The 12,699-nt window shown below is 26.0% G+C and overlaps 1 protein-coding gene across 1 annotated transcript in view; it reads left to right on the top strand.

The window, feature by feature from the left end:
* LOC107444401 (muscle calcium channel subunit alpha-1) overlaps window positions 1-12,699 on the top strand; it is a 221,011-nt gene that overhangs the window by 187,762 nt on the left and 20,550 nt on the right. The window contains exons 27-36 of the mRNA XM_043039109.3: window positions 560-706; window positions 2,517-2,718; window positions 2,795-2,953; window positions 4,341-4,451; window positions 4,539-4,622; window positions 6,346-6,468; window positions 7,785-7,850; window positions 7,933-8,024; window positions 10,079-10,238; window positions 12,130-12,257. Of these exons, the coding sequence (XP_042895043.3) occupies window positions 560-706; window positions 2,517-2,718; window positions 2,795-2,953; window positions 4,341-4,451; window positions 4,539-4,622; window positions 6,346-6,468; window positions 7,785-7,850; window positions 7,933-8,024; window positions 10,079-10,238; window positions 12,130-12,257 (1,272 nt within the window). The remainder of the gene's footprint in view (window positions 1-559; window positions 707-2,516; window positions 2,719-2,794; window positions 2,954-4,340; window positions 4,452-4,538; window positions 4,623-6,345; window positions 6,469-7,784; window positions 7,851-7,932; window positions 8,025-10,078; window positions 10,239-12,129; window positions 12,258-12,699) is intronic.

The raw sequence follows: 12,699 nt of genomic DNA, 5'->3' as shown, positions 1-12,699 counted from the left end.
GTTTACTGAAAAAAAGTGTGGGCATTCAGGTGACAGTACTTTTTATAGTAAAATTCATTTTTAACGGTACATGTTTCGAAAAGAAAATTGTTAAATCGTAATTTTCACAGTATCAAACACCATGAAACAACTCTATCACTTTAGTTATAAATATAATTATAAATAAATATTACTGCAAAACATACTTTTCGGTAAAAATGGATTTTATAATAAAACGGATTTAAGGATGATGCACCCTTAAGTACTGGTACTTTTTACTGTAATTTGATCCAGAATTTTTTACAGTGTAGTTTTTGGAATGAAAAATACAACCCTTTAGATTTATTTTTAATTAAAAACTGAATTGATCAAAATTACGAGCAATTGATTTTATGGAATGTCTTAAATGAAAGATAAAGTAGAAATTTCGTTGTTATTACTTTTGAATAAAATAAAGTATAGTTTTTGTTTTACATTTAATTATTTTTTAACACAAGTGAAGCAACGAATAAATTATTGACATTTGTATATGTTTTCATAAGATTTACGTAGACAAATACTTATGCATCTCATTTTACAGAGGCCAATATGTTGTTTATCAAGGGGGTGAAACAATGAAAATTTCTATAGAAGATAGAATTTGGGATAATAATGAATTTAATTTTGACGACGTTGCCAAAGCTATGCTTAGTCTCTGTACAGTTTCTACTTTTGAAGGCTGGCCAAAGTAAGTGTTTTTTTTAACTTTCCATAATCTAATTAATTAACTTTTTTCCTTTAACTTCTCCTAATTTTATTTTTAATTTCGAAAATCTTTTATATTTAAATGCAGCAAAGCAGTTTTAAGTCAAATTCAGTAGTATAGGTTTATCATTTGATTCATTGAAAATATATTTCTTATAAAGCTGAATTCTTACATTTTTTTTCTCAAATAATAGAAAACAAGTATTTAATCAGATATCTTTTAATCAAATATTATAGCACTTAAAATATTTGTTAATTTCAAAATATGTTGAGTTAATTTAGATGTTGTTCTTAATGTATTAAACTTGGCTTTAAAAGTGCTTCGCACTTGCCAATGTTACCTTTTAAACTATTTGTTAGCAAAAACAACCATAATTTATTTTTGCAAAATTAAAAAAAAATTATATCAAATTTAAAAAAATTTATTTAAAAATAAAATAAGCTAAAGAGAGAGCACAAATTCAATTTCATAATGAGGCTTTTTGAATCGTTTTCAAATTTGAATTCCCAATTCAATTTTACTTTTGAATACAAAGTGATTTCCAGATTTTAAAATTGTTTTTAAAAATTAAATTAAATCTCAAGAGACATTCATTTGTAACAATAATTTACCGGCTTGTTTTTATAACAGGCTTAAACTAAAAAGACACTCTCTATAAACTTCGAATAACGAAATATTAATAGCAAAAAAGTTTTAAAAAAATAATAAACTTCAATGATACAATGTAGTTTTTTATTTAAAGAAATATAGACTTTTTCCAAGCTTAAAATTTTATCTATCATTTTGTAGACGGTTGAAACTTTGGAAATTTATTCTATTTTATATATTTTGTATTTTATTGATAGACCCAAAATTTTTTTCTGACAGTTTTGTATGTACAACCTTCATATGCCAAGTAACTTTATATTTCATAACTTTATGCTTCATATGCCAAGTTTTATATTTAACAAAAAGACAGTGAAATTCGGTGAGAAATCGTTCTTAATCGTTATACTTTCTTAACTACATAAAATCAAAAAGAGTCTCTTAAACAATATTTTTCCAATAATTTCGACCTTTTAAACCTTTGTCACAAAAACTATCTAAAATGTATTTATTTGAAATTAAATGAAAAAATTAATTAAATATTCTTAAGTTTCATAATATAAAATTCAAGACAATTGCTTCAAACAAAAGCTATTTTTTATTGATATTTAACAAAAAATAATGAAATAATTTGATTCAAGAATTGAAGAAGGAAGAACTTGAAATGACTTCAGGTTTTGTTGCTTAAAATGCAAACGTTAATTTTACTTAAATAAAAGCATTTCTTTCCATCTTTATATTTCTAACAAAATAAATCAAATAATTTGAACTGACTTTAAATTTTATAGTTTAAAACTCAAATGTTTCTTTTAAATTAATTTTTACTATTTGTATGTATTTTTGAAAGCTTTTATGCAATATTTGTTCTAATAATAATAATAGCTTTTAATTTATGACATAATTTATATATTTTTAAAAAAAACTAAAATGTTTTTAAAAATTTAATGTCAGAAATGTGTTTAATTTCAGGTAATTAAACACTAATTTGAAAGTTTGCTTTCCAATTTTTAAAATTAATTTTATTAGACTTGGTACATCAGCTAGATTGTACATACATAATTAACACACAAAAATTTACCTTTTTAGCATCAAGAATAAAAAAAATTATTTCAAAGGTACATTGTTCCCCAATAAATGATTATATTATCATTGAAATAAAAACTTTATTTTCTTGTAGAAGCTAAAAGATTAAACTTTTCTATTTCAGATTACTCTATGTTGCCATAGATTCTCATGCAGAAAATATTGGTCCTTTATACAATTACAATCCGCTGGTAGCTGTATATTTTATCGTATATATAATCATAATCGCATTTTTTATGGTTAACATTTTCGTTGGTTTTGTCATAGTCACTTTCCAAAATGAAGGAGAACAAGAATTCAAAAATTGCGAATTAGATAAGAATCAGGTAAAGATGGTTATAAAATGAATTGTTATATTTTGTATATTTCTTCCGATTAAAATGTGTTTTCTTACTATTTCAGAGAAATTGTATTGAGTTTGCTCTCAAAGCCAAGCCTGTTCGACGTTACATTCCCAAACATCGAATACAATACAAAGTGTGGTGGTTTGTGACATCACAATACTTTGAATATGCTATTTTTGTTCTCATTATGATCAACACTTTAGTTTTAGCTATGAAGGTATCATTTTGATATTTTTTCCTCCTTCTCCGTGCAGAGGTGCCAACTTTCTGAACTAGATATCAGTAATCAGAAGTATAATAACACAGAAATATATACACGGAGAAAGAAATTCCATTAAAATTACCGTACTCAGGGCCGATAATATTTTGCAGACTGCAATATTTCATTACTCTTAATAGTTGAAGGAAATATGCTTTTTGAAAGGTGACACAGAAATTCTGGAAAACTCTCGAAAACTCAAAAGATTTTATTGCTCAACAGTAAAAACGTAATCTTATGTATGAAATCGTAATAATTACGGTTAAATTGCGATAGTTGGCACCTCTGCTCATATTTAAATTTATCTTACTAATGCTTTCATTTTTAAGATTTTATTAGATTATGAAACGCCTACTTTAAAGCTTATTAAGGGGTCGCTAATCTTTTTGTCAAGTGCTTTTGGAAAAAAAAATAATAAAATTGTGTACCACTTCTAAATTTTTTAATGTACTAAAAATATAACAATGGAAAAGATGTTATTTATAGGCTAATTATAGAGTTTTTACGCAAATACCACATGTTATTCATATAGTCATATAGTAGAGATTTAATAAAAAAAAACACATATGAAATAAAAGTACAAACTAAGTTTTATTGTTAAAAAAGATTTTCAAAAGTTCAGTCAGTAAATCTATATAAAATAGAAATAAATAATTTGACAAATTCGTTTCAGAATAATTATTTAAATGTAGTAATTAATTAATGACGAATATGTGAATTTAATTTTATTTACATTTTTTAACGATTACTAACAAAATTAGATGTTTTAGTTTCAGAACTGATAATCTTGAATCATATTTTAATTTTACCGTGCTCCAAAAATTACAAAAAACTTGTTGAACTGGGCACAAAATATCCGACAGCCAAATCATGTAAAATTTGAGAATTGCTTAGTTGGTACAAATTAATATAATTTGAGTAGTAAAGTTGTGAAAATAAAAATCAAAAATTGGAAGATAAAGGCCAAGGGTAGGAAAAAGTAGAGCTAAGTAGTAAAAGAGGCCAAGATCCTACCTAGACTATAGAGCCGAGAAGTAAACATGGAAATAATATCGTTACGAATTTTAAATAAGTTCCTGAAAATGATATTATTATGTGGGTTATCATATGGATATTTCTTATCACATGGATTTTAAAAAAAAAAATTAATATGCTTCGGTACGGCGCTGCTAAATTTCCACCGTGCCACATGGCAGCGCAAGTGGCGTAGGCTAATCATCCATACGTTATAATAAGGAATAAATTAGTCATATGGGTATATTTTCAATCTAAACTTTTTACTTTATTGTTTCTTATAGGAGTATAGTAATTATTAATAGTTATGAACTACTTTAATATTTTCCAGTATTATGGTCAGCCAAAAGAATATACTTTTGCCTTAGATATAATGAATATGATATTCACTGCAGTTTTTGCCTTTGAATTTCTCCTAAAGCTTATAGCTTTTAAATTTAAGGTAAGCAATTAAAGCTGTAACTTTTCACGTGTATATTCGATGCAATGTTTCCTGCATTTCAAACTTTTTCTTAAAAATCTATTTCAGAACTATTTTGGTGATGCCTGGAATGTTTTTGACTTTATAATCGTATTAGGGAGCTTTATAGACATAGTTTATTCGGAAGTCAATGTAAGTTTATTTTAAAAGTTTATGCATTATTAATAGCATTAAAAATAATAAATGGTTGTTGTTTTATTTATTAGTTTACATTACGGAAAGTTCTTTGAGAAATTAAAATTACTCAATGCATTTTTATAAACTACTTTTAAAATATCATATTTAGCTTGTATGCGTTAAATACTATTTATTTCTAGAACTTTTTAGATATAATTTATTCAAAAAGCAATATAAATAATACTATTTCATTATTTGTATAGTTAATCAATTATTATGGTTAACAATTATAAATTACACTGGGGAACAAACTTTTGGACAAGCTGGGGAATTTGCAGAAGTACTTGATCTTGCCTAATTCTTGCTCCTAAAGCTACAGATTTTTTCAAGGCTATTTTTAGTCTATTTTGTGTCGAAATGTGCAGTTTAAAAACATCACATATGACAGGGGTTGAGTAAATGCTGTGACAAATTTTAAGGACTGTTAGGACACATCATCATGATTAAAATTGCATAGGAACCCTTGTCCGGAAACGTCGTCGTACACGGCTAGGGGCTCTTCTTTATTATGATCTGTTCAAAATCTCATGAAGAAGTAGTTTATTTTGGGGAAAGTGTCCCTAGTGGCGTACGATGACATTTTCGGTCATGGGTTCTTACGCACTTTTAATCTTTCTGACGTACCTTTACTTCTAAAGAAGTTTGTGGCAACATTAATTCCGGATCAAATTACGGTTAATAAGTACTGGTACCCTGAGTGTAGCATCCATAAAATCCATTTTACCGTATAATCTATCGTTACCTTAAAACTTTATACTATACAGTAATATTTACTTAATTGCAGTGATTTTGCAGTAAATATTATTACACACAGAAATTACGGTACTTCGGATTTTTGTTACAGAAAGTTTTATGGTAATAATGGATCTGGATTTTTTTTTACAATGCTTGACAGCAATGGTGTTTTTCTCCAAGAGATATGCATAAATAAATAATTCTCCTCAACTATCTCTCTCAATATTTAAGTACAACAATATTTTTCAATGCATGAACTCCTTTTTTTAGTAATGCATAATATTTTTTCAGTTTTCGTAAGGTGCAAAACGCACCAAACATTACCTAATATTTCTGCAAGACACTATTTAATATAAATTGGTACTCAGATATATTACACTTGATGCAGCGTATATAGAATTCCTTCAATATATAAAACTTCGGTTTGATGAGTAAAACTAGCGACTAATTTAAAACTGTTTTTAATTTTTACAGCTTCAAAAATTTTTACATTCATAAACTTATTTTTTACTTGTTAAAACATTTAAGTTTTAGACTTATCCAAAAACTCATAAGGGTGACTTAGAAAAACTTGACACATCAAAGTTTTTTTCGAGAAATTGGGTAATTTATATTTACAATTTCACAGGAAAATTAAATTTGTATCCTTATTCCTTCGTTCTTCAGAAGTTATGTTCGTCTTTTAGTCAGATTAAAATAAATGTTTACAATACAACAAATTTTACTCAACAAAATTTGGATACATAAATGTGCCTTCTGATTACTCAATTCCTTATACAACCATAGATAAATTGTTTCGTTTATTTGTTTATGCAGATAATTAAACTTGTTGACGCATTTTTATCATTCTAAATATTGTGCTTACAAACATTATTTGAATATGAAGAAATAATCTTGAGCATTAAGTTTCAATTCTGATTTTTTTCTTTTTTGATGCTTTCAGCCAGGAACGAATATTATTAGTATAAACTTCTTTCGCCTTTTTCGAGTGATGCGATTAGTAAAGCTTCTCAGTAGAGGAGAAGGAATTCGAACTTTGCTTTGGACATTTATAAAATCTTTCCAGGTAAAATAATTCTTATTTAACTTTTTTTTCCTATATTTATTTTTTCAAATCTACTTATGTTTCCGAAGATTGTACTTTGCTCCCTTACTTATGAAAGCAGCTTTTTGAAAAATCGCTTTGATTCTAAATAACTAAAATTCAGCCAATATTAGTCTCTGTACAGTTTCTACTTCTGAACGCTGGCCAAAGTAAGTAATTTTTTAAAGTTCCATAATCGAATTAATTAACTTTTTTTCCTTTAAATTTTCCTAATTTTTTTTAATTTCGAAAATCTTTTATATTTAAATACAGCAAAGCAGTTTTAAGTCTAATTCAATATTATAGGTTTAGCCTTTGATTCATTGAAAATATATTTATTTTAAAGCTGAGTTCTTACATTTTTTTCTTAAATAATAGAAAATAAGTATTTAATCAGATAATATTTTTTAATCAAAAATTATAACTCTTAAAATATTTGTTATTTTTAAAATATGTTGTGTTAATTTAGATGATGTTTTTAATGCGTAAAACTTAGCTTTAAAAGTGCTTCGCAGCCTTTCAAATTATTTGTTAGCCGAAACAACCATTATATTTTTTTTACAAAATTAATAAAAAATTATTATTAAATTTAAAAAAACTAATTTAAAAATAAAATAAGTTAGAGAGAGAGAGAGAGATAGAGAGCACACAAATTCACTTTCATAATGAGGCTTTTTGAATCGTAACTTTACTTTGTACATTTTTGAAATCCTTCCAGGTAAAATAATTATCATTTAACTTTTGTTATATATATTTTTTCTAATCTACTTATGGTTCTGAAGATTGCATTTTGCTCCCTTACTTACAAAAGCAGCTTTTCGAAAAATCGCTTTAATTCTAAATAACTAAATTTCAATCAATGTTACTCTGCGTGGAATCATTTGATTCCTAGTTAATAAATTGTAGTTAAGACACTAATTAATATTAATATTACTTAGTTAATATTTTTTTAAACCAGAATTGTCAGAAATACGGTAATTTTAACAGATTATTTTTCGTCTTTGTGTAGAAAAAGACCAAATTGATCTTTGTGGCGCTTCTAGTGTAAAATATGTGTAAAAAATTAGAAGTGAATTCGTTTAATTTGGCAAGATTTTATATTTAAAACACAAGCAATTAATAATCATTTCTTATCAGTCTGACTAATTATTTTATATATAAATCTTAATTGTCTCTTTCGTTCTTTAATTTAACTATCTTTATCTTTGATATAGAAGTTCAATAACATATGTTTTTTTAAAATAATGACATTACATAATATGTTTATTACTGGAACTGAAATAGCATTTTATTTCTAGGCATTGCCTTACGTAGCCTTGTTAATAGTTATGCTCTTCTTCATATATGCTGTAATAGGAATGCAGGTCTAATTTTTGCTCTTACATACGAATGTTATATATTATGTCTTATTATTTAAGCTAACTATTTCATGTCTAACTTTTTTAGATGTTTGGGCGCATTGCTTTAGACCCAAAAACAGCTATACATAGAAACAATCATTTTCAAACATTTCCTCAAGCAGTTTTAGTGCTTTTTAGGTACGTGAATATAATTATATGTAAACATTCTCATGATTTATCACAGCTAGTAGTCATGTCAATAAAGTTTAGGGTACTGCTGGATAATTTTAATTAATTGAAGAAAGACAAAAAATATATTTTTTTAATAAAACGAAGCCGCTTTTGTGTAAACAGAAAGATTTAGAATAATTAGTAGAATGTTATAATTTGACAAATTTCAAACTCGTTATTCTTATTTTAAAGTATACACACAGTACTCCCCCACTTAATATAAATTTTTAGAATCCTCGTTATAAATGTAGTCGAGTAATTTCTAGTAACATGAATTCAAATAACATGACATAAAAAAAGTCAAGTAGCATAAATTTACAAATAAGTGAAGAAGAAAGAAACATAAAAATCTTGATGAAACTTTTGCTTTGTGGAACTTCGATTAGTTTCTAATGATCGTCTTTTAACTCCTTTTTTTCCATCCGGAAATCAAACAGGCCTTAAAGTTTTCAGCAGTGACTTTAAAAGTTTTGATAAAAAAAAAGTTCCTAACTTAAATAATTATCTGCGAAATAATTATATAATAAAGTGCAATGTAATAATAAAAAAGTGTAATTATCGCTTTTTCGTCTCTGTAATTTCGCTAGTTTCGTTTCGTTTCTTCTATATGTATTTATCGAAGAATAAAATAACTTGCTAAAAACTTCCTCTTTCCACTTATATGTAGATGCAAAATTCTAGTTGATTAGGGAGTGTCCCTGCCAAGGCTTCAGCAATCAAGCTAATTTTCTTTACTATAATTTATGAACTATAATTAATTTAACTACTTAACTATAGGCTTATTACGTAATAAAATAGCAAATATATTAGAATAGTTAATATATAATGTAATAATAAATATGTAAAAAATATGTAATAGTAAATATAAAAGGATTTAAATAATATATATTAAGAGTGGTCATTAGAAAACACTCTACACCTTACAATAAAATTAAGGAAAACTAAAAATAATTTTCCTAAACGTTTTAATTAATATATGAGGGCTTAATAAGGCCTGGAAGATTCACTCTTATCGGAGAATTTTATTTTTCAAAATTAATTTGCAAACTGTAATTTCCCTTTTTTTCTGTGTATTTTATGAACAAAAAACTTACTTGTTAGGAGCTTTTTCTTCCCATGCATGTATAGATTCAAAAATTTTAGCTATCAAATATTATTTTTCCTAAATGTTTCAATTGAGATACGGTAGCAAAATAATTGCAGATTCTTTTCCTTTGGTGACTTTTAACTCAGTAATTTTGTTTGTAATTCTAATGAATAATAGAAATGTCTTTGTAGTTAATGAATAATAAATGAACTTGCTAGAAGCTTCCATTCCTCATTCTTATGTAGATACAAATATTTTAGTTGATTTGTGAATATCAGTCCCGATGCTCTTCTGTCAGCAACCATGCTCTTTTTCTTTACTATACTTGACAGATTATAAGTAATTGAATTACTTAAGCATAGGCTTATTACGTTATTAAATAGTAAATATATAAAGTAATAGTAAATATATAAAGTAGTAGTAAATATATAATGTAATAGTAAATATATAATGTAATAGTAAATACGTAATATAATAGTAAATATAAAATGCAATAGTAAATGTAAAATGTAATAGTAATTATACTGTGATAAAAAATATATATTAAGGGTAGTCATTACAAAACACTCTCGATGCTATAATAAAACTAATGAAGTATTTTTTCCTAAACGTATCAATTGATGTTGGTGGTTAAATCAGGCTTCAAACATTCACTTTTATCCATGAATTTGAATTTTGTAAACTCTTTAGTAATTGTAATTTCCCTTTTTTTGCGTATTAAAAGAATAATAAAATAATTTGCTAAAACCTTCCTCTTCCCATTCATCTGTTGATACAAATGTTTTTGATGATCAGTGAGAGTCACTCCCGTGGCCTTTCTGTCACTAATCAAGCACATTTTCTTTACTATAATTTACTGAGTATAATTATTTTAATTACCTAAATATAAGCTTTTAAGCATAAATAAAAATTCCTAATTGTTTCTTAATTGCAGATCTGCCACTGGTGAAGGATGGCAGGAAATTATGCTGGCGTGCCTAAACAAGCCCACGACTAAATGTGATTCGCGAGCAGATTTATCATCTGGTGACGTGTGCGGATCGGAAGTTGCTTTGCCATACTTTATCTCCTTTTACATCTTGTGCTCGTTCTTAGTTAGTTGCATTTTTAATGCAAAAATTTTTCAAATTTTTAGTACAATTTAGATAGTCTGAATTTTAAAAACTGTGGAAATATAAACATGCAGCACCCGTGCTAGGTATTTCAAATTATTAGCTAAATTAGCCAAATATCAAAAGTATTTGCCAATTTTAGAAAGTCTTCGCCAAATGCAAATTTTAAAAATTTTTTAAATATTTTTTCTTTCCAGTGGAAAAACTCATTCGCCAATACTTTTGCCAAAACACAATTTTATTCTCCGAATTTACGATTTAATCACATTTGACAAGGTTATGAATGCTTAGCATGGGCTGCGAACATGCAATACTTTATTGCTTTTTCAATCTTTAGCTTGTTCTCAGTTACATTTTTATTGTTAAAACTTTTAATTTTATACTACAATTTAGATAGAATACATTTTAAAAACAACTAGGATATAAGCATGCAATATTTTTAAATATTTTTACATCTTGTACTCATTTTCAGTAAGTTACATTTTTAATTCTAAACTTTTCAACCTTTTACTGCAATTTAGATAGCATAAATTAAAAGAAATATTAACATATAAACAGGCAAGACTTAATCGCTTTTCACATCATGCGCTCGTTTTTAGTTAAATTTTTAAATGCTAAAATTTTCATCTTCTTACACCAGTTTAGACGTTATAAATTTTAAAAACCATTAAGACATAAACTTGCAATACTTTATCGATTTTTTTTCATTTTGTGCTCGTCTTCAGCTAGTTGCATTTTTATTGCCAAAATTTTCAGCTTCTTACTAAAATTTAGATAGTATGAATTTTCAAAACCATTAACGAATAAACACGGAATTTCATAATAGATTTTATCTGTGCATTTAAGTAGCATTTAATTATTTTAAAACTAAACATACTATTAACTAAATATGCTCATAACATTCGAATTTTTATTAGAGTAACTCTAGTTAGACATTATCAATCCTTATTACAAAAAAAAAAAGAATTCAAGTTTAATTAAAAAGGGAAGAAATAGGAATTTAAAAGCTTTTGGTAAGATTATATCTCAAGCTAAGAACAACAACTGTAAAATTTTTTTATAAGAGTGCTAATTTGGTATCAAGTTTCACATAAAATAAATGATCAATTTTCTTTTTTTTCCAGAAAATCTGACTGATTCATTATTGATTCACGCTTTTTCAAATATCTGATAAAAGAATTAAAGCACCAAAGGCTCTCACAGTCTTAACATACCAAAATAAAAATGTTACTTTAAAACTTATATAATCAATTAGATAATTATGCAATCAATTATACAAAAATATTTAAAGTAACTTATAAACTTAATGTTACTTTAAATATTTTTGCTTTATGAAAACACAAAGTAATTTTTATAATTATTAGGTACTATTAAGAATGTGTGTTTCTATGTTCTTAACGAGACTATGTTGGATATTACAGATTAAAACCTTGTTTGCTTAGTATTCTAAATTTGCAGTTCGTTGCAAATAGGAGATCAAAGAAATAATATATAAGTAAACATTAACAAGATAATATATGAATTTTATATTTTAAAGTTTTAATTTGAATTTTATATTTTAAAGGAACTTTGAATCTGTTTTTACATATTTTATTTATACTCTGCTAATAAAGAAGTAATTTAATTTTATTTTTAGGTAACCCAAACTATTAATACACTTAACGTACTTAACATAAAATGCATTGTAATTATCTTTTGTAATTATATTTAATAGGTAATTTTTTAAAGAAAATATTCTGGTTGATTATCTTTTATCTACTCTCTGTTAGGGATATTTAATGGATTAAAAGTGTTGATAGTTGTATACAATTCATTTTGAATAGTCAAAGTCAAGTGTTTTTTGTATGCTTCAAAACGTTGTAATATTTTTTAGGTCATAAATCTTTTTGTTGCTGTAATTATGGATAATTTTGATTATTTGACTCGCGATTGGTCCATACTGGGACCACATCATTTAGATGAATTCATTCGTTTGTGGTCGGAATACGATCCAGATGCAAAGTAAGTTAACTTATTTTATAAATTGTTATTTTCATTAAATATTTACTCTAACAAGCAACCAAAATGCATTTTTAAAAGTACTATATCGTTAGCCAAAAATATATTTCAATTCCAGCGATCATTTAACATCTTTTAACACAAAAAAAGACTTATAAAAGACTTATCATTAAATGAAATTAACTCGTGACTTATAATTGCATCATGAAGCGAAAAAATAAACACTAATAAATATTATATCTACTCGAGGGTAAAATTTTGACCTCTATAACCATTTAATGACAGAGAAGGCGAACAGATATTTCGCAAGCGACAAATATTTCGGTGGGACACGACAGTACAGATTAAAGTATTTTAATACATTCACTAACATTCACAAAAACAATTTTAAAAAATAAAAAAATAACTCGAATACTCTGGAGATCTCTAATACTCATTATAGGAT

Source organism: Parasteatoda tepidariorum, chromosome 1 (genome assembly GCF_982258835.1).
Source record: "Parasteatoda tepidariorum strain Cologne lab strain chromosome 1, Ptep-v5.0, whole genome shotgun sequence".
In the NCBI taxonomy this organism is placed as follows: Eukaryota; Metazoa; Arthropoda; class Arachnida; order Araneae; family Theridiidae; genus Parasteatoda; species Parasteatoda tepidariorum.
The sequence above is the reverse complement of the archived record's forward strand: the minus strand, read 5'-3'. Positions and strand labels throughout refer to the sequence as shown.